The 25,282-nt window shown below is 45.2% G+C and overlaps 1 protein-coding gene across 3 annotated transcripts in view; it reads right to left on the reverse strand.

The window, feature by feature from the left end:
• LOC109886099 (nuclear factor of activated T-cells, cytoplasmic 3) overlaps nucleotides 1-25,282 on the reverse strand; it is an 88,044-nt gene that overhangs the window by 11,053 nt on the left and 51,709 nt on the right. For 2 of the 3 annotated variants that reach the window (XM_031831257.1, XM_031831260.1), the window contains exons 4-9: nucleotides 23,165-23,364; nucleotides 22,432-22,628; nucleotides 22,095-22,235; nucleotides 6,729-6,784; nucleotides 6,400-6,526; nucleotides 1,875-3,059 (exon numbers count right to left, since the gene is read on the reverse strand). In XM_031831257.1, coding sequence (XP_031687117.1) covers nucleotides 1,875-3,059; nucleotides 6,400-6,526; nucleotides 6,729-6,784; nucleotides 22,095-22,235; nucleotides 22,432-22,628; nucleotides 23,165-23,364 — 1,906 coding nt within the window. The remainder of the gene's footprint in view (nucleotides 1-1,874; nucleotides 3,060-6,399; nucleotides 6,527-6,728; nucleotides 6,785-22,094; nucleotides 22,236-22,431; nucleotides 22,629-23,164; nucleotides 23,365-25,282) is intronic. The other variant, XM_031831258.1, reaches the window with a different exon arrangement.

The raw sequence follows: 25,282 nt of genomic DNA on the forward strand, positions 1-25,282 counted from the left end.
ATTATTTTGGCTACCATGGCTAGAAGAGATCTCAGTGAGTTTGGGTAGGAGGGGGGCACATTTGACAGGAGCTTCGTTGACCAAGACTGCACAACTTGCTGATGTTTCACAATATGCCATGGCCGTGTCAGTCACCAGATCTCAACTCAATTGAACACTTATGAGAGATTCTGGAACATTTTTCCACCACCATCAACAAATGTCTCATGGAAAAATGGTGTTGCATCCCTCCAATAGAGTTCCAGACACTTGTAGAATCTATGCCAAAGTGCATTGAAGCTGTTCTGGCTCGAGGTGTTTCCTTTATTTTGGCAGTTACCTGTAGCTACACCGTCTGAGGGAAATTGACTGAGGCAGCCAGACTTTTACTTGCACAATGTGTGTGTGAATGTGTGTTGGAGAGTGTGAGAGAGAAATAGAGAGTGAGTAATTAAGGATATAGTGATTATGATTATGCGTGCGTACACACAACTGTGCGACTAAGTCTGAGTGTATGAGTGTGTGTAGGCATACACATGTAGTGTATTATGCAGCTGGTGAACTTGTGTCTGATGGCCTTTCATACATGACTTATTGATAATGGGCCGTGTAATTAGCCTGGCCCTTGCTAGCACACAATACAGCACTTCCTGATGCACACACACTTTCTATCGCAGCCACTCCAGGCTGTTTATTAACTATGGGCCATTTGACTGCTGTTTATTTGAATACGTGACTGAGCAGGACCAGTATGCAGAGAAGCAGAAGTGGCTGTGCATGGCAGATTAGAAACTAAATGGGGAATGGTGATTTCTCAAACGGCTAGTGCCGAGTTAGGATTTGTAGTGTTCTTGAAGTGAAGAGGCAATGTTAATGAGTTAGTCTCATCATTCTCCAGTCAGTTTGTTATACCACCGTAAATAGAGGTACATTAGTCCTCTCCAGAATGGAAAGGGCCTTCCACACACAGTAATTACAGCGGCTGTGGTCTCTGTGGTATAAAACCCAAAGAATGAATCTCCTTACTGGTGTGTGTGTGTGTGTGTGTGTGTGTGTGTGTGTGTGTGTGTGTGTGTGTGTGTGTGTGTGTGTGTGTGAGATAGGGATGAGCTATTTGTGACGAGGTCAATAGTGCGAGAGTCATTAGTCTATTGTGCTGCTATGATGTCCAATCCTCCTGTCAGGACCACTCAATAACAACCCTACTGTGTACAAAACCCAACTGACGGTTTAAGTGCTGTATTTATGAAATACAAATCACTACAACGAGACATAATTTCACCCAGGAGAATTCAGTAACTGGTGGAAGGTATCTTTTTCCAGTGTTATAAAACAGAAGCATTTTTGTAAAATACGTGTTAGCTGGATCAAGAGAAAATGAGACACAGAGAGAGTGTAGTGAGTACAGACACAGAGAGAGTGTAGTGAGTACAGACACAGAGAGAGTGTAGTGAGTACAGACACAGAAAGAGTGTAGTGAGTACAGACACAGAAAGAGTGTAGTGAGTACAGACACAGAAAGAGTGTAGTGAGTACAGACACAGAGAGAGAGTGTAGTGAGTACAGACACAGAGAGAGTGTAGTGAGTACAGACACAGAGAGAGTGTGGTGAGTACAGACACAGAGAGAGTGTGGTGAGTACAGACACAGAGAGAGTGTAGTGAGTACAGACACAGAGAGAGTGTAGTGAGTACAGACACAGAGAGAGTGTGGTGAGTACAGACACAGAGAGAGTGTGGTGAGTACAGACACAGAGAGAGTGTGGTGAGTACATACACAGAGAGAGTGTAGTGAGTACAGACACAGAGAGAGTGTAGTGAGTACAGACACAGAGAAAGTGTGGTGAGTACAGACACAGAGAGATGGAGAGGCTGACAGACAGAGCTGTGTCTTACCGTCGTCCAGTGTGATGTCCTGCAGGCCGATGGTTCTGAAGGTGGGCTCTCTCTCCTCCGGCTCCTGCTTGATGTTCACACTCTCCCCCTCCGTAGGGAAGGGGCTCTGCTGGGGGGCAAGGGGGTGCTGCTGCATGGGGTTGCTGCTGCACGAGCCTGGGGACAGGTTGGACATGACAGGGCTGCTGGCCTGGGGACTGTGTGCTGGGGGGTCCAGAGGGCTGCCGGTGGGGGAGGGGGAGGTGGGCGACTGGTAGGGTAGGGAGTGGAGCTGGGGGGAGGGTGGCCCGGAATGGGGCGAGGGAACCATGTGGGCTGGAGGGGCACTGGAGGTAGTGGGACAGGAGGCAGACCTCTGGCTGGTGGGGTGGTATCCCCCCATAGCTCTCTGCAGCTGGGGGGAGGGCTGCATCGGATGGTTTGGGTGGGTGGGTGAGGGCTGGCCCATGGGGTGGTTGGGGCGGGTGGGCGAGGGCACCTGACTGGGGTTGGGGGGGCAGTGGTAGCCCATGGAGAGCAGGTGAGGGGCAGAGTGGGATGAGTGGGTCATGGGCTGGCTGTGGGGGGCCGTGGAGATGGGGCTGTGGGGGCTGGAGACCTGCTGGGCGGAGGTGGTTGGGGAGGAGTGGTACACCATACCCAGCCCCATGGGGTGGGGGTGGGAGACCCCGGGGTCAGACTGCTGCTGGTGGTGGTGGTAAGGCATCCTCTCATAGCCCTGCGGAACCCCAGTGTTCATGGAAAGGCTGGGCTGTCCATTGTAGGGCAGGTTGGGATTTAGGTTGCTTAGATGGCTGGAGTGGGTGTGACTCTGCTGCATAGGATGGTGTTGGTAGGAGGGCCTGTTGGGAGGGGCTGGGCCCGGATGGAACGTCATGTGGCAGTCAGCAGGCGTGTGGAGGCCTCGGCCCTGGAGGTGAGGCAGGTGCTGGAAGGAGGGGGAGCCCATGAGGGGGCAGGCAGGCTGCAGAGTATGGAGGCTGGAGCCGGGGCCCGCAGCCAGGCCCCGGGGAGAGCTGGACAGAAGGCCGTCCGGTGGGTGGCCCTGCTCAGGGGAAGGCAGCTGGGTGTGGGTACTGCGGACCAGGCTGGCAGCATGGGCCAGGGGCATGGACATACCGGGCATGGGGGGCACAGCAGGGGGCCCTTCCATCTCTTCTCTGTTGTGCTCCTGCTTCACCAGGACTGGAGACAGTGAGTGAGAGTGAGCGAGAGAGTGAGAGTGAGAGTGAGAGAGAGACAGAGACAGACAGAGAGAGAGAGAGAGGGAGAGAGAGAGACACTCAGTATGGAAAACCAACACATTGCCTTTCACATGATACCAGCATTAATATATTCAAATCTTTCATTGCAGCCATAAATATTTTGTTGACGTATGTGATGATTATGATAACAGATAATGAATTCCAAAGAAAAACACAAGGCAGTACTCATTTGTTTGACCAAATTCTGGAACACCACAAATAGCCAAATCTCAGGATTAACTTCCCAATCAACATCCACATGAACATCAACATGAACTTGGTTCACCCAAGTTCAGAATGTATGTGTTAACTATATTAGAAATCTTTACTTAAACGGAGCACCTTTACAACAGCGCATAGCACAACTCTGCTGTGTACCAATCAGTAACCTATTTCCCAATCTGGTGCTTGTGACCGGGCAGGGTTTTATTTTGACTCAGCTCTGAATCAGAGAGAGGGAGCATATGTTGTTGGGTTTGGGTGCCATCATGTTGACTGCAGTATGGGGAGAAGCAAAATGCCTTCCAGCCATGCTGAAACAAGGAGGAGGACAAACCAGTTCACAGCCCCTAGTACCCCTACTACCTCCCAGGGCCCTCCCTCTGACAGGCATGTTACTGAGAGAATACAGCCAGGAAGACTTGTGTCTGAGGGGGAAGGGACAGAGATACTGTGATAGATTGGGTTAAATGGTGCTTTCATACATGTTTTGGTTTTGAAGTGGAAAGGCACTGCGATATTGTAGAGACAGAAGGGGTCTTCCTCTGGACTATGCCGACAGCACCTATCCATACTTGGCCAACCCTAATGACAAAGTTATTCTTGTCTTGACCACCTGAGAACACTACACATTCTAATCATGACATCCTCCTTAGGGGATCTCAGAAGTTAACTGATGCTCTTTTCTCACAGTTCAGCCCTAAACCAGGCCAGCCAGGGCCCTACTACCCACGCACACTAGGTAGCACAGTGTGATTGGTGGGCCGGTGATGCCACAATTAAGCGTGCGGTGTCCGTGGTAACAATAGTGGCGTCTACACTGACAGAGCAGGCTTCCTGTGCTGTGCTCTAATTGGCTGTCCTGGTAGGGTAGCGTGGAAAACAGGAAGCACTTGAAGAGTGGGCGACGTGCTGCAAACGGAGAGTGGGTGGAAGGGCACATACACATCTAAATGCATGCACACACATTGCTGTGGTAGATATCAGAAATTGCTCACTTGTCATTATATTCCACCAACACAGTTTTCGTTTTGACTAATGTTGGTTTGACGTTATTGTTGGAAAACAATAACAATATCAAGTAACTATGCAGGGATTTGACTTAATGAGAAACATTAGGAAACGGTAGAATCTACGTTAAAAAAAACAAAAATTCAGCCTTGGAAACATTTGAAATTCCCACAATTCCAGTGTGCAATAAAATGTTCCTGGAGAGCAGAAATGTGCATACTAAAACTTAAATGCAAATACACATCAGAAATAGACAGCAATAGAGTATCATTGTGCTTTACATAAACAGTTGGCGGGTGCACATGTAACTGTTAGTGGAGGTGCCCCTTCTTTAACCACAGCTATGCAAACTGGGAGGGAAAGTTCAAAGCTCTCCAAAACCGGGTTAGTTAGCTAAGCCCAAAAGCAGGATCCTCGGCAGTGTGTGTATGTTTGTATTTCCATGGCTGTATCTGCTTTCTGTCAATCCCCCTGAGAGGTCAACAGAGGAGTGACAAGCAGGTTTCAACGTGACTCCACATGATCCTGTTCCAGTATGTCTTTAGAACACTCCCACTGCCACACATACCACACAACTGCTACATCATATAAATGTGGTTGATGAGATGTTAGCTAAACACCATGTGTTGCCAGATCTAATAATCTGCAGTGGAACACAACTGCCAGTGATTCTAAAGACTTGCAATTCAAGCACTATGATTGGTGTAGAATAGAGGTCGACCGATTAATGGGAATGGCCGATTAATTAGGGCCGATTTCAAGTTTTCATAACAATCGGAAATCGGTATTTTGGGGCGCCAATTTGCCGATTTTTGTATACCTTTATTTAACTAGGCGAGTCAGTTAAGAACGCATTCTTATTTTCAAAGACGGCCTAGGAACGGTGGGTTAACTGCCTCGTTCAGGGGCAGAACGACAGATTTTCACCTCGTCAGTTTGGGGGATCCAATCTTGCAACCTTACAGTCAACTAGTCCAATGCAATAACGACCTGCCTCTCTCTCGTTGCACTCCACAAGGAGACTGCCTGTTACGCGAATGCAGTAAGCCAAGGTAAGTTGCTAGCTAGAATTAAACTTATCTTATAAAATCTTATAAAAACAATCATAATCACTAGTTAACTACACATGGTTGATGATATTACTAGATATTATCTAGCGTGTCCTGCGTTGCATATAATCTGACTGAGCATACAAGTATCTAAGTATCTGACTGAGCGGTGGTAGGCAGAAGCAGGCGCGTAAACATTAATTCAAACAGCACTTTCATGCGTTTTGCCAGCAGCTCTTCGTTGTGCGTCAAGCATTGCGCTGTTTATGACTTCAAGCCTATCAACTCCCAAGATGAGGCTGGTGTAACCGAAGTGAAATGGCTAGCTAGTTAGCGCGCTCTAATAGTGTTTCAAACATCACTCGCTCTGAGCCTTCTAGTAGTTGTTCCCCTTGCTCTGCATGGGTAACGCTGCTTCGATGGTGGCTGTTATCGTTGTGTTGCTGGTTCGAGCCCAGGGAGGAGCGAGGAGAGGGACGGAAGCTATACTGTTACACTGGCAATACTAAAGTGCCTATAAGAACATCCAATAGTCGAAGTTTAATGAAATACAAATGGTATAGAGGGAAATAGTTCTATAATTCCTATAATAACTACAACCTAAAACTTCTTACCTGGGAATATTGAAGACTCATGTTAAAAGGAACCACCAGCTTTCATATGTTCTCATGTTCTGAGCAAGGAACTGAAACGTTAGCTTTCTTACATAGCACATATTGCACTTTTACTTTCTTCTCCAACACTTTGTTTTTGCATTATTTAAACCTAATTGAACATGTTTCATTATTTACTTGAGGCTAAATTGATTTTATTTATGTATTATATTAAGTTAAAATAAGTGTTCATTCAGTATTGTTGTAATTGTCATTATTACAAATAAATAAATAAAAATTGGCCGATTAATCGGTATAGACTTTTTTGGTCCTCCAATAATCGGTATTGGTATCGGCGGCGAAAAATCATAATCGGTCGACCTCTAGTGTAGAATGTAGATCCTCCTACCTGACAGGTAAGTGAAGCGTTGTGATTGGCTCCTTTTCCGTTTGCCGTTACACACGTAGAACTGCACCTGAACAGCCGAGGTCACGGTCTTACTGTGGTAGGGAGGGACCTCCACTACAACGCTCGACTGGGAGAAGGAACCAACACAGTCAACGTTTCCACTTTTCACAGACATTCACATTAGTCAGGATACTTTAGTAAATAATGAATGAATAATGCTACATCAATATAACAGCTGTAAAAATGTAGCCTAATGATACAGAATAATATACATCATGTTTGTGACAGCTAAGCTACAGAGAGGTGTAGAAAGCTTGTGTTCTACTTACTCCTTGACTTTTCTCACGGATGATTTTCGCCTCCACTTCCCACTGGGGTCTTCCATCTAAAAAGACAAAAAGAGAGAGAGAAGACATGACAGATGAGTAAAACACATTGTAGGACTCCATTTTGACAGACAGCAAGATCACAGCATTCCCACTCCAGGCTGGGCCTGGCGAGAGACCATGCATTCGGCCCTTAGTCTGCTTTTCAAATTATGTGTGAATTAATTAATAAATGGCAGAATGGCACCCATAGGGATTCAGCATAGAGTCAACCCACCTCCTCAACAAACAGATGGAGTCAACAGACAAATTTGACACAAAGGACTCCATCAAATCCTCCCCTAATTGAATTGCCAGCTCTTGGATTAATTCCTATATCAATGTGAATCTGGGAGGAAGTGAATTATTGTATCTGACAAATAGTTTTCAAATAGAAAACCAAGACCATTAAATCTAAAGATGATAAGATGATAAGATGGTAATGCTGAGTTGAATAAGTCAAGTAGCTCAATGCACCTGACATGCAATACACTCCGGCAAAATAACCTAATTATGAAGACAATCTATGATCATTGCACTATATTTCAGACCCATCTTTAAGTCTTGTGTAATATTTTGGAATGTGTCTTCTGGGTTACTGTCTATTTTCCTAATGATCATTATGTCAGTGTCACACCCTGGCCTTAGTTATCTTTGTTTCTTGATTATTTTGGTTAGGTCAGAGTGTGACATGGGGGATTTATGTGTTTTGTCTGGTCTAGGTTTTTTTGTATGTTTATGGGGCTGTTTCCTTTCTAGGGAGTTTGTATGTCTATGGTTGCCTAGATTGGTTCTCAATTAGAGGTAGCTGTCTATCGTTGTCTCTGATTGGGAACCATATTTAGGCAGCCATATTCTGTGGGTACTTTGTGGGTGGTTGTCTTCTGTCTTTGTGTCATTGCACCAGATAGGACTGTTTTGGTTTTCACATTTATTGTTTTGTATTTTGTAGTGTTCTCATTTATCGTCTATATTAAACACGTTGAACACTAACCACACTGCATTTTGGTCCTCCTCTCCGTTACAGTCAGTGTAAGACTCCCTGCCCCAGCAGACATGGCTCAATATGAACCACAGAAAAACTTCGGAAAGCAGAGGGATTTCAATTGGTTCTGGCTGGGGGACCAGAAACATCTCAATGATGTCATCTTTATGGACACAAAAACTCTGTGGAGAGTATTTTTTACAGCTATTAAAAAGTAATCAAAGTCTAAATATCCTGCTGTTTGTCTTGCCTGGTTAACATTATGGAGAGACGAGTGGAATAACTCTATTTATTTAAAATCCCTGCCTCCCTCCTCCCTCCGCCGGTCGGTCCACCACGCGCTAGGCTACGTTGCGCTGCCAGAGTTCTGGCTGGCTTAGGAAAGGAAACATCCCCTTATTTTCCAGTTTTCCTCCTACAGATCTAATGATCTGGCCAGACATCTTAGGCATCCAGCCATTCAGAAAAACAGTTGAGAGAATTATAACGGGCTGCTGCGTTTAAGGAGGTTACGATCATCACAACTACTAAATCAGATATGTATTCAGCTACTACTGCACAAGTACTGCAGTCACTTACAGTAGTAAGTAGCTACAACTTTTTTTTAATGGCATGATGCCACACTAACTTGCAATTGAAAATGGGTCTGTTTCATGCTGTTCATAACATATGGATCTGATTACATCTGACTGCACCTGTGTTACTTCTCCACTTAACCAAAGGGCTTCCCCAAAACAATCTGCCCTAATGCCTGCTGAAAGACTCCCCATCTTTACAATGGGATCTTATAGCTGTACTGTAGTTATAGGCCTGTACATCTACAGTATTCTGCTTTTCTTTCCAAATGCTTCCCCTTCTAATAGTCATCTATAGTAGATGGCCCTTCTCTGATCTCCTCTTAACTGATAACTGTTCAGAGAGATAACATACTACTTTAGTTAGGAAGACCCTTGATCTCATCCTAACAGAGTCAGATTACAGTCTTTGCCCCAGTAATCCTGTGGTGCATTAGACTCATCTATAGAGCTCAGTGGAGATTCCACCATCCCACAGAATGAAACAGAACAGGTTTATGACATAAGCCACTTTAGGCTATTGTATCTCTACTGGAAGGTTCCTTCTCTTTTTGTGAAAGGGGGGCTCTAGCTACTCCTCTAGGTATCTGAGTCAGCTTTCTGGTAATGCCTGAATAATGACCTTGGGTGCCTTAGCTCTGTCTGACTTCAGCATACTGAGTGTATTTCTGCAGCACATGTTGACATTCAATAGGCAGGAGAGAGGAGGGAGAGGGCCCCACATGTACTGCCACCGTCCTCCGCCCACCACTAAACAAGCTACAACAGGAACCTACCTGATGACGGAGAGAAAACACATCCATCCACCCCTCCCTCTCAGAGAAAAAACATGTTCTATATACACCCCTCTCTCAGAGTTAAAAACACATCCATCCACCCCTCCCTCTCAGAGAAAAAACATGTTCTATATACACCCCTCTCTCAGAGAGTTAAAAACACATCCATGTGTTATGATATCTACCAAAACAATGAGGGCTATTCAGACAGCTAGAATAACTGTAGCTTGTAGACCTTTTGTATGGAAGAAAGGAAAAACACTGATGCCTGGTGTGTTAAATGTATTTTCAATTCAACCACAGTTTTTTTTTTACATCATTCTCCACTCGCCTTCTTCCCTCATCAAGGCCCTACAGTAGTCTTACAGTATAGTCAGTCAGTAGAGTCAGTCAGTAGTCAGTCAGTAGAGCCAGTATAGTCAGTACAGTCAGTCAGTCAGTAAGCCAGTCGAGTCAGTAAGCCAGTACAGTAGTCAGTAAGCCAGTAGAGTACAGTCAGTAAGCCAGTACAGTCAGTACAGTCAGTCAGTAAGCCAGTAGAGTACAGTCAGTAAGCCAGTAGAGCCAGTACAGTACAGTCAGTCAGTAAGCCAGTAGAGTCAGTAAGCCAGTAGAGTCAGTAAGCCAGTAGAGCCAGTACAGTACAGTCAGTCAGTAAGCCAGTAGTCAGTAAGCCAGTAGAGTCAGTAAGCCAGTAGAGTCAGTACAGTACAGTCAGTCAGTAAGACAGTAGAGTCAGTAAGCCAGTAGAGCCAGTACAGTACAGTCAGTCAGTAAGCCAGTAGAGTCAGTAAGCCAGTAGAGTCAGTAAGCCAGTAGAGTCAGTAAGCCAGTAGAGTCAGTAAGCCAGTAGAGTCAGTAAGCCAGTAGAGTCATTAAACCAGTAGAGTACAGTCAGTAAGCCAGTATAGTGAGTACAGTAGTCAGTCCGTAAGCCAGTAGAGTCAGTAGAGTAGTCAGTCAGTAAGCCAGTAGAGTCATTAAACCAGTAGAGTCAGTAGAGTACAGTCAGTCAGTAAGCCAGTAGAGTCAGTAAGCCAGTATAGTCAGTAGAGTCAGTAAGCCAGTAGAGTACAGTCAGTCAGTAAGCAAGTAGTCAGTACAGTCAGTCAGTAAGCAAGTAGTCAGTACAGTCAGTCAGTAAGTCAGTAGAGTACAGTCAGTCAGTAAGCCAGTACAGTAGTCAGTAAGACAGTAGAGTACAGTCAGTAAGCCAGTAGAGTCAGTACAGTACAGTCAATCAGTAAGCCAGTAGAGTCAGTAAGCCAGTACAGTACAGTCAGTCAGTAAGCCAGTAGAGTCAGTAAGCCAGTAAAGTCAGTACAGTACAGGCAGTCAGTAAGCCAGTAGAGTACAGTCAGTAAGTCAGTATAGTCAGTACAGTACAGTCAGTCAGTAAGACAGTAGAGTCAGTAAGCCAGTAGAGCCAGTACAGTACAGTCAGTCAGTAAGCCAGTAGAGTCAGTAAGCCAGTAGAGCCAGTACAGTACAGTCAGTCAGTAAGCCAGTAGAGTCAGTAAGCCAGTAGAGTCATTAAACCAGTAGAGTCAGTACAGTACAGTCAGTCAGTAAGCCAGTAGAGTACAGTCAGTAAGCCAGTATAGTGAGTACAGTAGTCAGTCCGTAAGCCAGTAGAGTCAGTAGAGTAGTCAGTCAGTAAGCCAGTAGAGTCATTAAACCAGTAGAGTCAGTAGAGTACAGTCAGTCAGTAAGCCAGTAGAGTCAGTAAGCCAGTACAGTCAGTAGAGTCAGTAAGCCAGTACAGTCAGTAGAGTCAGTAAGCCAGTAGAGTACAGGCAGTCAGTAAGCAAGTAGTCAGTACAGTCAGTCAGTAAGTCAGTAGAGTACAGTCAGTCAGTAAGCCAGTACAGTAGTCAGTAAGACAGTAGAGTACAGTCAGTAAGCCAGTAGAGTCAGTACAGTACAGTCAATCAGTAAGCCAGTAGAGTCAGTAAGCCAGTAAAGTCAGTACAGTACAGGCAGTCAGTAAGCCAGTAGAGTACAGTTAGTAAGCCAGTATAGTGAGTACAGTAGTCAGTCCGTAAGCCAGTAGTCAGTAGAGTAGTCAGTCAGTAAGCCAGTAGTCATTAAACCAGTAGAGTCAGTAGAGTACAGTCAGTCAGTAAGCCAGTAGAGTCAGTAAGCCAGTATAGTCAGTAGTCAGTAAGCCAGTAGAGTACAGTCAGTCAGTAAGCCAGTAGAGTACAGTCAGTCAGTAAGCAAGTAGTCAGTACAGTGCAGTCAGTCAGTAAGTCAGTAGAGTACAGTCAGTCAGTAAGCCAGTAGAGTACAGTCAGTAAGCCAGTATAGTGAGTACAGTAGTCAGTCCGTAAGCCAGTAGAGTCAGTAGAGTAGTCAGTCAGTAAGCCAGTAGAGTCAGTAAGCCAGTATAGTCAGTAGTCAGTAAGCCAGTAGAGTACAGTCAGTCAGTAAGCCAGTAGAGTACAGTCAGTCAGTAAGCAAGTAGTCAGTACAGTACAGTCAGTCAATAAGTCAGTAGAGTACAGTCAGTCAGTAAGCCAGTAGAGTCAGTAAGCCAGTACAGTAGTCAGTAAGCCAGTAGAGTACAGTCAGTAAGCCAGTAGAGCCAGTACAGTACAGTCAGTCAGTAAACCAGTAGAGCCAGTACAGTACAGTCAGTCAGTAGAGTCAGTAAGCCAGTAGAGTCAGTACAGTACAGGCAGTCAGTAAGCCAGTAGAGTACAGTCAGTAAGCCAGTATAGTCAGTACAGTACAGTCAGTCCGTAAGCCAGTCGAGTCAGTAAGCCAGTAGAGTACAGTCAGTCAGTAAGCCAGTAGAGTACAGTCAGTCAGTAAGCCAGTCGAGTACAGTCAGTCAGTAAGCCAGTAGAGCCAGTATAGTGAGTACAGGACAGTAGAGTCAGTAAGCCAGTATAGTCAGTACAGTACAGTCAGTCAGTAAGCCAGTAGAGTCAGTAGTCAGTACAGTCAGTCAGTCAGTAAGCCAGTAGAGTCAGTAAGCCAGTAGAGTCAGTATAGTGAGAACAGTACAGTAGAGTCAGTAAGCCAGTAGTCAGTAGAGTACAGTCAGTCAGTCAGTAAGCCAGTAGAGTCAGTAAGCCAGTAGAGTCAGTAGTGAGAACAGTACAGTAGAGTCAGTAAGCCAGTACACCAGTATAGTCAGTACAGTAGTCAGTCAGTAAGCCAGTAGAGTACAGTCAGTCAGTAAGCCAGTACAGTCAGTAAGCCAGTAGAGTCAGTACAGTCAGTAAGTAAGCCAGTAGAGTCAGTAGAGTACAGTCAGTCAGTAAGCCAGTAGAGTCAGTAAGCCAGTATAGTCAGTAGAGTCAGTAAGCCAGTAGAGTACAGTCAGTCAGTAAGCCAGTTGAGTACAGTCAGTCAGTAAGCCAGTACAGTACAGTCAGTCAGTAAGCCAGTACAGTACAGTCAGTCAGTAAGCTTGTAGAGTACAGTCAGTAAGCCAGTATAGTCAGTACAGTAGAGTCAGTCAGTAAGTCAGTAGAGCCAGTAGAGTACAGTCAGTCAGTAGAGTCAGTACAGTAAGTCAGCAAGCAGTAGAGTCATTCAACCAGTAGAGTCAGTAGAGTACAGTCAGTCAGTAAGCCAGTAGTCAGTAAGCCAGTAGAGTAGTCAGTCAGTAAGCCAGTAGAGTACAGTCAGTCAGTAAGCCAGTAGAGTACAGTCAGTCAGTAAGCCAGTTGTCAGTACAGTAGTCAGTCAGTCAGTAAGCCAGTAGAGTCAGTAGAGTACAGTCAGCCAGTAAGCCAGTAGGGTCAGTAAGCCAGTAGAGTCAGTAGAGTAGGCAGTCAGCAAGCCAGTAGAGTACAGTAAGTCAGTAGAGCCAGTAGAGTACAGTCAGTCAGTAGAGTCAGTACAGTAAGTCAGCAAGCAGTAGAGTCATTCAACCAGTAGAGTCAGTAGAGTACAGTCAGTCAGTAAGCCAGTAGAGTCAGTAAGCCAGTAGAGTACAGTCAGTCAGTAAGCCAGTAGAGTACAGTCAGTCAGTAAGCCAGTAGAGTACAGTCAGTCAGTAAGCCTGTTGTCAGTACAGTACAGTCAGTCAGTAAGCCAGTAGAGTCAGTAGAGTACAGTCAGTCAGTAGAGTCAGTAAGCCAGTAGAGTCAGTACAGTACAGTCAGTCAGTAAGCCAGTAGAGTACAGTCAGTAAGCCAGTATAGTCAGTACAGTACAGTCAGTCCGTAAGCCAGTAGTCAGTACAGTACAGTCAGTCAGTAATCCAGTAGGGTACAGTCAGTCAGTAAGCCAGTAGAGTCAGTAGAGTACAGTCAGTCAGTAAGCCAGTAGAGTCAGTACAGTACAGTCAGTCAGCAAGCCAGTAGAGTCAGTAACCCAGTAGAGTCAGTAGAGTAGTCAGTCAGTAAGCCAGTAGAGTCATTTAACCAGTAGGGTCAGTAGAGTACAGTCAGTCAGTAAGCCAGTAGAGTCAGTAGAGTACAGTCAGTCAGTAAGCCAGTAGAGTCAGTACAGTACAGTCAGTCAGTAAGCCAGTAGAGTACAGTCAGTAAGCCAGTAGTCAGTACAGTACAGTCAGTCAGTAAGCCAGTAGAGTCAGTAGTCAGTACAGTACAGTCAGTCAGTAAGCCAGTAGTCAGTACAGTAAGTCAGTAGAGTACAGTCAGTCAGTAAGCCAGTAGAGTCAGTAAGCCAGTACAGTCAGTAGAGTACAGTCAGTCAGTAAGCCAGTAGAGCCAGTATAGTGAGTACAGTACAGTAGAGTCAGTAAGCCAGTAGAGTCAGTAGAGTACAGTCAGTCAGTAAGCCAGTAGAGTCAGTAAGCCAGTAGAGTACAGTCAGTAAGCCAGTAGAGCCAGTATAGTGAGTACAGGACAGTAGAGTCAGTAAGCCAGTATAGTCAGTACAGTACAGTCAGTCAGTAAGCCAGTAGAGTCAGTAGTCAGTACAGTCAGTCAGTCAGTAAGCCAGTAGAGTCAGTAAGCCAGTAGAGTCAGTATAGTGAGAACAGTACAGTAGAGTCAGTAAGCCAGTAGTCAGTAGAGTACAGTCAGTCAGTAAGCCAGTACACCAGTATAGTCAGTACAGTAGTCAGTCAGTAAGCCAGTAGAATACAGTCAGTCAGTAAGCCAGTACAGTCAGTAAGCCAGTAGAGTCAGTACAGTACAGTCAGTAAGCCAGTAGAGTCAGTAGAGTACAGTCAGTCAGTAGAGTCAGTACAGTACAGTCAGTCAGTAAGCCAGTACAGTACAGTACAGTAAGTAGAGTCAGTAAGCCAGTAGAGTCAGTAGGGTAGTCAGTCAGTAAGACAGTAGAGCCAGTATAGTGAGTACAGTACAGTAGAGCCAGTATAGTGAGTACAGTAGAGCCAGTATAGTGAGTACAGTACAGTAGAGCCAGTATAGTGAGTACAGTAGAGCCAGTATAGTGAGTACAGTAGAGTCAGTAAGCCAGTAGAGCCAGTATAGTGAGTACATTACAGTAGAGCCAGTAATCCAATAGAGCCAGTATATTGAGTACAGTACAATAGGGTCAGTAAGCCAGTAGAGCCAGTATAGTGAGTACAGTACAGCCAGTATAGTGAGTACAGTACAGCCAGTAAGCCAGTAGAGCCAGTATAGTGAGTACAGTACAGTAGAGCCAGTGAGTACAGTACAGTAGAGTCAGTAAGCCAGTAGAGTCAGTAGAGTACAGTCAGCCAGTAAGCCAGTATAGTCAGTAGAGTACAGTCAGTCAGTAAGCCAGTAAGCCAGTAGAGTCAGTATAGTCAGCACAGTACAGTCAGTCAGTAAGCCAGTAGAGTCAGTAAGCCAGTAGAGTCAGTAGAGTAGGCAGTCAGCAAGCCAGTAGAGTACAGTAAGTCAGTAGAGCCAGTAGAGTACAGTCAGTCAGTAGAGTCAGTACAGTAAGTCAGCAAGCAGTAGAGTCATTCAACCAGTAGAGTCAGTAGAGTACAGTCAGTCAGTAAGCCAGTAGAGTCAGTAAGCCAGTAGAGTACAGTCAGTCAGTAAGCCAGTAGAGTACAGTCAGTCAGTAAGCCAGTAGAGTACAGTCAGTCAGTAAGCCAGTTGTCAGTACAGTACAGTCAGTCAGTAAGCCAGTAGAGTACAGTCAGTAAGCCAGTATAGTCAGTACAGTACAGTCAGTCCGTAAGCCAGTAGTCAGTACAGTACAGTCAGTCAGTAATCCAGTAGGGTACAGTCAGTCAGTAAGCCAGTAGAGTCAGTAGAGTACAGTCAGTCAGTAAGCCAGTAGAGTCAGTACAGTAGAGTCAGTCAGCAAGCCAGTAGAGTCAGTAACCCAGTAGAGTCAGTAGAGTAGTCAGTCAGTAAGCCAGTAGAGTCATTTAACCAGTAGGGTCAGTAGAGTACAGTCAGTCAGTAAGCCAGTAGAGTCAGTACAGTACAGTCAGTCAGTAAGCCAGTAGAGTACAGTCAGTAAGCCAGTAGTCAGTACAGTACAGTCAGTCAGTAAGCCAGTAGAGTCAGTAGTCAGTACAGTACAGTCAGTCAGTAAGCCAGTAGTCAGTACAGTAAGTCAGTAAGCCAGTAGAGTACAGTCAGTCAGTAAGCCAGTAGAGTCAGTAAGCCAGTACAGTCAGTAGAGTACAGTCAGTCAGTAAGCCAGTAGAGCCAGTATAGTGAGTACAGTAGAGTCAGTAAGCCAGTAGAGTCAGTAGAGTACAGTCAGTCAGTAAGCCAGTAGAGTCAGTAAGCCAGTAGAGTACAGTCAGTAAGCCAGTAGAGCCAGTATAGTGAGTACAGGACAGTAGAGTCAGTAAGCCAGTATAGTCAGTACAGTACAGTCAGTCAGTAAGCCAGTAGAGTCAGTAGTCAGTACAGTCAGTCAGTCAGTAAGCCAGTAGAGTCAGTAAGCCAGTAGAGTCAGTATAGTGAGAACAGTACAGTAGAGTCAGTAAGCCAGTAGTCAGTAGAGTACAGTCAGTCAGTAAGCCAGTACACCAGTATAGTCAGTACAGTAGTCAGTCAGTAAGCCAGTAGAATACAGTCAGTCAGTAAGCCAGTAGAGTCAGTACAGTACAGTCAGTAAGCCAGTAGAGTCAGTAGAGTACAGTCAGTCAGTAAGCCAGTAGAGTCAGTACAGTACAGTCAGTCAGTAAGCCAGTACAGTACAGTACAGTCAGTAGAGTCAGTAAGCCAGTAGTCAGTAGGGTAGTCAGTCAGTAAGACAGTAGAGCCAGTATAGTGAGTACAGTACAGTAGAGCCAGTATAGTGAGTACAGTAGAGCCAGTATAGTGAGTACAGTACAGTAGAGCCAGTATAGTGAGTACAGTAGAGCCAGTATAGTGAGTACAGTAGAGTCAGTAAGCCAGTAGAGCCAGTATAGTGAGTACAGTACAGTAGAGCCAGTAATCCAATAGAGCCAGTATATTGAGTACAGTACAATAGGGTCAGTAAGCCAGTAGAGCCAGTATAGTGAGTACAGTACAGCCAGTATAGTGAGTACAGTACAGTAGAGCCAGTAAGCCAGTAGAGCCAGTATAGTGAGTACAGTACAGTAGAGCCAGTGAGTACAGTACAGTAGAGTCAGTAAGCCAGTAGTCAGTAGAGTACAGTCAGCCAGTAAGCCAGTATAGTCAGTAGAGTACAGTCAGTCAGTAAGCCAGTAAGCCAGTAGAGTCAGTATAGTCAGCACAGTACAGTCAGTCAGTAAGCCAGTAGAGTCAGTAAGCCAGTAGAGTCAGTAGGGTAGTCAGTCAGTAAGCCAGTAGAGCCAGTAAGCCAGTATAGTGAGTACAGTACAGTAGAGCCAGTATAGTGAGTACAGTACAGTGAGTACAGTACAGTAGAGCCAGTATAGTGAGTACAGTACAGTGAGTACAGTACAGTAGAGCCAGTATAGTGAGTACAGTACAGTAGAGCCAGTATAGTGAGTACAGTACAGTAGAGCCAGTAAGCCAGTAGAGCCAGTATAGTGAGTACAGTAGAGTCAGTAAGCCAGTAGAGTCAGTACAGTACAGTCAGTCAGTAAGACAGTAGAGTCAGTAGGCCAAAATATTCCGTCAGTAGAGTCAGTCATTCCATCTACGGGTCCTTTTCCTGTTTGATGAGGTTCACTCTGGTCAAATAATATGTTTTTTCCCTCAGAATAATAATAATAATGCACTTTCATATTCCCCTTCCTCTGAGCCAAACTGCTCCCTCCCTCCCCCAGAGCAGGTAATACAGTGATAGAAGTCAGCATGAAGCCAATGGATGTGATCCTGTTTCATCTGGACAGAGGGAAAGGACCTGTCTGCTTTTCCTAGCATTAGGAGGTGATGAGCGAACGAGCCAAAGACCAGACCTCACACTGACAGACCTGCTGTAGCCAGATGGACCAGAGTCGCCTGCCTGCATCATTATGGCTCCCCTTCCTCAACTACCTCTCTCACTCCTCCCCTATCTGCAGTGCAACCAACAAAGAACTGGTAAACTGGATGGACACACAACCAACTCACTAAAAGACCTCAATTACTGCTTGTAATAAAAACATAATATGGTCATTTAGCAAACGTTTCTATTCAAAGTGACTTTTATCATCTTTAAAAATGGGAATTGAACAAGTCCAGTAGAGAGTCCAGTAGAGATTCCATAAACTGTAATGTAGAACTTGTCATCAATTGGTGCCTGGAGCTAGGGATTCCTGTTACCCAACCCTCCTCTCTTCCTCTGTGCATTTAGGAGCGGCATGCCACCACTGCATTTATTTGTATGTATGCCCCAGGAAGACCCCATCCTATCCCCCACAGGAAGACCCCATCCTATCCCCCCAGGAAGACCCCACCCTATCCCTCCAAGAAGACCCCATCCTACCCCCCCCCCGCATGAAGCCCTCACCCTACCCCCCGCATAAAGTTCCTATCCTACCCCCCCAGGAAGACCCCATCCACCAACCCCCGCATGAAGTCCCCACCCTACAGGTAACACTGACTATACATTAACTAAATAACCACAATAAACTTGTCTTTCACACTCAACGTGATTCCACTGTTGTACTCTGTTTATGGAAGGAGGAGGAGGTGGAAAACTCTGTCATTACTACTCTTTTCCTCTCCGCTCTTTATTCCATCCCTCCATCCGCTCCCTCCAATTAGGCATGTTCTGCAATAAGCGTCTGGATTAGCCTTGATGAGGGACAATTTACACAAACCAGATCATAAATTATCTCTCTCTTTCCCCCCATGATGAGACACATCATGTCTGCAGGGCCCAAGTTTCCTCCACTCCACTCCTAGGGTAAAGGTTTCCACTCAATTTCTCAAAATAATGTATCTTAGTCAATAAGTAACAGCCCCCTTGACTCTCCTCCGTGTTTGAACTTGATTCAGTTTGGCCTCTTTCACAAAGCTATGGTGGGCAGGCAGGGACTGGTTCACAGAACGCTGTCACCCTTTCACAGTTTCCACCCTGGAGCCCGCCCATACTTGTGTTTTATTATTGAAAGAGTTAAAGGAGGGAGAGTCTAAATAGTGGGTTGTAGTAAGTTAAGTTCAACCCAAACGATTAATGAAGAGGTACAGTATGAGCAGAAGAACCGACCACACTCAGAGACTCTCTCTTCTTAAGTTAATACACTAAACAGGTCAAGGCAGGGCTAAATATTAACACTGATAAGGACTAGAGAGAGACTGAGGAGTCAGGTGTAAGCAGTAGATTGTACTGTGTGAGTGTGTGATAACCTGTGTGTCAGTCTAGATATGCTACCCATTGATCTCTTGGGACGGACAGATACGATCAGAAAAAGAGACTGAGATCCATTTTTAGTGGCTCTTGCTCTTGAGCTTTGTGTGTATTATAACTCATAACTCAGTAGTAACGTTCCATGGATGACAGAAAAAGACATGTGCTTTAAATAGTAGAGCAGTGCTAATGGGCGGGATAGCAGCATGGTGTGGAACGCACCCCAGGGCTGTAGGAGGCATGGGACTGTTCTTTTTCCAGGTGTTTCTATCTAGTTGGGTCTGACTCTTCCTCCGCAGTCAGTAAATCAGCTATTGGAACCTGTTTGATCTCTGTGTTGAAAGAGATGATTGGTGATGGTGACGTTCTGTCTAGAGGATGTTGAGAAGGGTCCTTACACTCCAGCTGTTTTCTACACAACAATGGTTAAGTTGTTGCAACAGCGCCTCCTCAGGAGGCTGAAGAAATGTGTCTTGTCACCAAAAACACACAAACTTTTACAGATGCACAGTCGAGAGCATCCTGTCAGGCTGTATCACCACCTGGTACAGCAACTGCTCCACCCACAACCGTAAGACTCTTCAGAGGGTAGTGAGGTCTGCACAACGCATCACCGTGGGCAACCTACCTGCCCTCCAGGACACCTACACCACCCGATGACACAGGAAGGCCATAACGATCATCAAGGACAACAACCACCCGAGCCACTGCATGTTCACCCCACTATCATCCAGAAGGCGAGGTCAGTGCATGTGCATCAAAGCTGGGACAGAGAGACTGAAAAACAGCATCTATCTCAAGGCCACCAGACTGTTAAACAGCCATCACTAACATTGAGTGGCTGCTGCCAACATACTGACTCAAATCTCTTGCCACTTTAATAATTAAAAACGGGATGTAATAAATGTATCACTAGTCACTTTAAACAATGCCACTTTATATAATGTTTACATACCCTACATTACTCATCTCATATGTATATGCTGTACTCTATACCATCTACTGCATCTTGCCTATGCCGTTCGGCCATCGCTCATCCATATATTTATATGTACATATTCTTATTCATTCCTTTACACTTGTGTGTATAAGGTAGTTGTTGTGAAATTGATAGATTACTTGTTAGATATTACTGCATGGTCGGAACTAGAAGCACAAGCATTTCGCTACACTCGCAATAGCATCTGCTAACCATGTGTATGTGACCAATACATTTTGATTTGATTTTAGTTAAGCTGGAAGTACAGTACCTAAAGCAATCCAGATCTTGGATCAACTCGCTGGATCCAAACTACAGAGTATTTGCTACTGTGGATATTCTAAGGTGTTTAATTTGGATGAACCAAACAGTATTATATACACTTGGAGTCGGAAGTTTACATACACCTTAGCCAAATACATTTAAACTCAGTTTTTCACAATTCCTGACATTTAATCCGTGTAAAAATTCCCTGTCTTAGGTCAGTTAGGATTGCCACTTTGTTTTAAGAATGTGAAATGTCAGAATAATAGAGTTTTTTTTATTTCAGCTATTATTTCTTTCATCACATTCCCAGTGGGTCAGAAGTTTACATACACTCAATTAGTATTTGGTAGCATTGCTTTTAAATTGTTTAACTTGGGTCAAACATTTTGAGTTGCCTTCCACAAGCTTCCCACAATAAGGTGGGTGAATTGTGGCCCATTCCTCCTGACAGAGCTGGTGTAACTGAGTCAGGTTTGTAGGCATCCTTGCTCGCATACGCTTCTTCAGTTCTGCCCACAAATTTTCTATGGGATTGAGGTCAGGGCTTTGTGATGGCCACTCCAATACCTTGACTTTGTTGTCCTTAAGCCATTTTCACCACAACTTTGGAAGTATACTTGGGGTCATTGTCCATTTGGAAAACACATTTGCGACCAAGCTTTAACTTCCTGACTGATGTCTTGAGATGTTGCTTCAACATATCCACCTAATTTCCCTCCTCATGATGCCATCTATTTGGTGAAGTGCACCAGTCCCTCCTGCAGCAAAGCACCCCCACAACATGATGCTGCCACCCCCGTGCTTCACAGTTGGGATGGTGTTCTTTGGCTTGCAAGCCTCTCCCTTTTCCTTCAAACATAACGATGGTCATTATGGCCAAACAGTTCTATTTTTGTTTCATCAGACCAGAGGACATTTCTCCAAAAAGTACAATCTTTGTCCCCATGTGCAGTTGCAAACCGTAGTCTGGCTTATTTGTGGCGGTTTTGGAGCAGTGGCTTCTTCCTTGCTGAGTGGCCTTTCAGGTTATGTCGATATAGGACTCATTTTACTGTGGATATAGATACTTTTGTACCCGTTTCCTCCACAAGGTCCTTTGCTGTTGTTCTGGGATTGATTTGCACTTTTCACAACAAAGTACGTTCATCTCTAGGATACAAAACACGTCTCCTTCTTGAGCGGTATGACAGCTGCATGGTCCCATGGTGTTTATACTTAGGTACTATTGTTTGTACAGATGAACGTGGTACCTTCAGGCATTTGGAAATTGCTCCCAAGGATGAACCAGACTTGTGGAGGTCTACAATTATTTTGCTGATTTATTTTTATTTGCCCATGATGTCAAGCAAAGAGGCACGGAGTTTGAAGGTAGGCCTTGAAATACATCCACAGGTAATCCTCCAATTGACTCAAATTATGTCAATTAGCCTATCAGAAGCTTCTAAAGCCATAACATAATTTTCTGGAATTTAGCAAGCTGTTTAAAGGCACAGTCAACTTAGTGTATGTAAACTTCTGACCCACTGGAATTGTGATACAGCAAATTATAAGTGAAATAATCTGTCTGTAAACAATTGTTGGAAAAATTACTTAGGACATCTACTTTGTGCATGACACAACAGACTTGCCAAAACTATAGTTTGTTGACAAGAAATTTGTGGAGTGGTTGAAAAACGAGTTTTAATGACTAAGTGTCATTAAGTGTATGTAAACTTCCGACTTCAACTGTATCTCATATAAAACCATTGTAGCAAGAGGACAAACTAAAAAATAATCTCTCCTGATGCGTTGGACGGTTCGACCATGTGAATTAAGAGTCATCTTGTGGGTCAACAATATTTTATTTGACTTTTATTTTAGAAAGGGAGACACCATAGAGACCAACATCCCTTTTACAAGGGAGCCCTGCATACTGTATACACAATTTACTAAATAAAGGGAGACACCATAGAGACCAACATCCCTTTTACAAGGGAGCCCTGCATACTGTATACACAATTTACTAAATAAAGTCAAATACAATATAATACAAATAATCAAGAAAAACAATCCCATTCCTCAGCAAGGATGTCCCTAAGGATCTCCCCCCTGTGTGTACAAGTCTCTTACCAGGGCCCTTCTCCAGGAATATGACCTTTGATTCAGGGAAGAAGTTGGATCCTGTGATGACCATCTCCTCTCTCCCGCTGACCAGACAGCCAGTCAGACTGGCCTTCTCTACCTGGGGAAGCTCCTGGGCCGAACGCTGGGCTGGGAGGATAGAGAGGAGAGGAAAGGGGTTTACATAGGCAGCAATGTACATATGAGAGAGAGAGACAGAGAAAAGAGATGAGTGGGGGGGGGGCAGTAAAGAGAGAGAAAAGGGCTGTATGTATGTATGTATGTGTGTATGTGTGTGTGTGTGTGTGTGTGTGTGTGCGCATCTGAACAGGATCTGGATACTCACAACACTCCACGGGGATGGATGCAGCCTGTAGAGAGAGAACCTTCCCATTGGGCTGGGGAATGTGAACACGAAACACCACTCGCACGCGCGTGTTCTTCCGCCCGATATCAGTCTCCCCCTTCCGCAGCTCAATGTCTGAGTTCCGCAGCTTCAGGATGCCAGCACAGTCAATACTGCAAGAGAGATAGGGAGGGGAGCTAAGCAACACCCCCCGATTGGGTATCAATTAAGCAATTTATTAGGCTGAATGAAAGGCTGAATGAATTCCATAATAAACCTTTGCCATCATATTGTGAAAACATATCTGAGTCAAATTACAAAGTGTAAATGCAGTAAATATGATTTATTAATGCTACAGCTATGAGGGAAACACCAAATCTAAGACAAAACATCTTGGAAAACCAGAGCCTTTGAAATAAAAGCCAAAATATATACTTTGGTCAATGTAGATCCCTAAATAAGGGAATAAAGTATATTGAAAGCATATTCTGCTTGGAGGGAAATTCTCATATTTTCCTGCTGAACTTAACCCTCCTGCTGGTTTGAATTAAGACAAATAAAATCCCTACCGTGTGTATGTATGTATGTATGTATGTGTGTCTGTCTGTGGATATTACGATCCTGTTTGATCATAAACTGTTATTTTTACACTTTCAAGGTCTTCCTCTGTGCTAGGAGGTAGCACTCATAATTCAACTGAGTAATGTAATCCTTGAGCGACCATGACACCCACCTGGCAGACATATTGTTTTCGGGAAGCAGAGGAATCTCGAGAACTTTGGTGCTGGAGATGATGATCTCCTGGCTGGCGGTGGCCACCGTTTTCCCAGTGATCCGATGCACCTGGTAGAAGGCGTGAGGTCTGAGGTAGCGGTCGTCTGCCGTGCCGATGAACATCTGTAGGTTGACAGGCTTCTCGTTGTAGCCCATCAGCTGAGACAAGGCAGAGATATGGAGGGAAGGGGGGAGAAAACACCCCCCCAAAAAAACATGAGTATGTAGATAGAGTCCATATGAGCATCGCACTTCCAGGACAATCTGCACATTTCCTTTACTTCCCAATGCCCACTTCTCTCTTTTCTGGAGGGAGTCTAGCCAGCTTCAAACATTCAAGTAAAAACCCCAGTCAGTCAGGAATTTCTGGCAGGATCTCTGGAGATTCATCTGGATCCCTCTACTTGGCCTCCAACCAGGTCAACACACACACAGGCACACACACAGGCACAGACACGCACGCACACGCACGCACACACACACACGCGTAAACACGTTCTCTTCCTCTAACTAAAGACCCTCATAATTTCCCATTTGTCTACTCTCTGTTTTAACAGGGATCACAATCCGCATGTGCAGTTACCTCCAAAATCCCTTCTGCAGAGGAACCACCATCTAAGACCATAGCCCAGTATTTTCCGAGACAAACCCCCAACAGGTCGGAGCTACCCAAAAAGACCAAGCAAAAAACGAGGAGACACGTTTTCAAAACACGAGAGAGAAAGGAGAAAGAACATGGAAATGGAAAGGGAGTGAAAAAAAATCTTGAAAGACATTCTTTGGTGCACCACAGTACCGGAAACAAAATGGCTACAACTTTACTGAATGGAGTGCAAACTTGGAAAAACAAGTCACCACGTATATGATCTTCAACTCATTCTGTGTGGTCTATCGTGCACCTTTTAAAGAACCTTTTATTGGTGAAGCTGCGGTTTTGGGTTCTAGACTAAACCGGTCAGTGAAATTGCCAACCAACGCCCATGACCCTGATCCAGCTGTGGTGCCAGTGCCAGCTGGCCTGAGTCCTGGGCAGCCTGTGCAGCTGCTCTCTCCTTCTTGGCTCTTTCAGGAGCCAAAATGGCCATCAGCCTGCCATGCAGGTGAGAGGCCCTCCCCTCCATCCACTCCTCAGAGGGACAGAGAAAACACCGACAACACAATCCCACTACTGTTAGGAATGTTGTGCTTGGCAGGGGCCGTGACTGCAGGATGGCACCCCCTCTACCACAACTTCCACCCACCACCCACCACCCCCCCGTACCCACCTCCCCGACCCAGCCAAGCCACATCCAACCCCTGGCTCCACTGCAGCTGGAGGGTTACCCCTGCGTCACACACCGGCGTTACCGTTTGGGGAAAGAGAGAAAAAGGTTAGGTGTGGAAGGAGAAAAAAAGAGAAAAGAAAGGAGGGGGGTTTGAGGGTGGGAGTTATGCAGTCCACAGACCAACAGCAGCCAAAACAGTGAAATGATGGTGTGTACAAGTGTACCTGAGAAAAACACCAACCACCAAAAATCACATGCCGCTAGGTTTCAAAATATTTACTTTCTCTGAAACCAATTATTGGACATCCTTTTCCTTTCCAGCTCCGACTGAAAGCTTGACTGTGGTGGTGTGTGCTCACTTAGGGGGGAGACATCCTATCAGCCACTCCATTGTTTTTTATTGAATTTTCAGACTATTTTCTCTCTGACTAAAACACATAGCTGGGACCCAGCGGGGTCAGAATAGAGGTATGGGGGCCTGTTGGGGCCTGTTGGGGTCAGACAGAGTCAGTGGAAACGATGTGTTATGTTTAGTGGTCTTTGAGAGAAGATGAGTCCCCTGGGTATCATACAGGGTGGTAAAGACCTCTACACCTCTACTACTATAACGCTGAAGACGGGAGCAGGGTTCTAAGGAGCATATAGCCTCAGTGTTCTGAATAGGGGTAGGGAGGTGAGGTAGCCGGGACACAGTCTTGCAAGACGATGCTGGTCAGGGGCTTTGTTAACGCAGTGAACCCAGCCTACCCCCTCTCCCTGACCTCAAACCTCTGTGTGTGTGTGTGTGTGTGTGTGTGTGTGTGTGTGTGTGT

Source organism: Oncorhynchus kisutch, linkage group LG8, assembly GCF_002021735.2.
Source record: "Oncorhynchus kisutch isolate 150728-3 linkage group LG8, Okis_V2, whole genome shotgun sequence".
In the NCBI taxonomy this organism is placed as follows: Eukaryota; Metazoa; Chordata; class Actinopteri; order Salmoniformes; family Salmonidae; genus Oncorhynchus; species Oncorhynchus kisutch.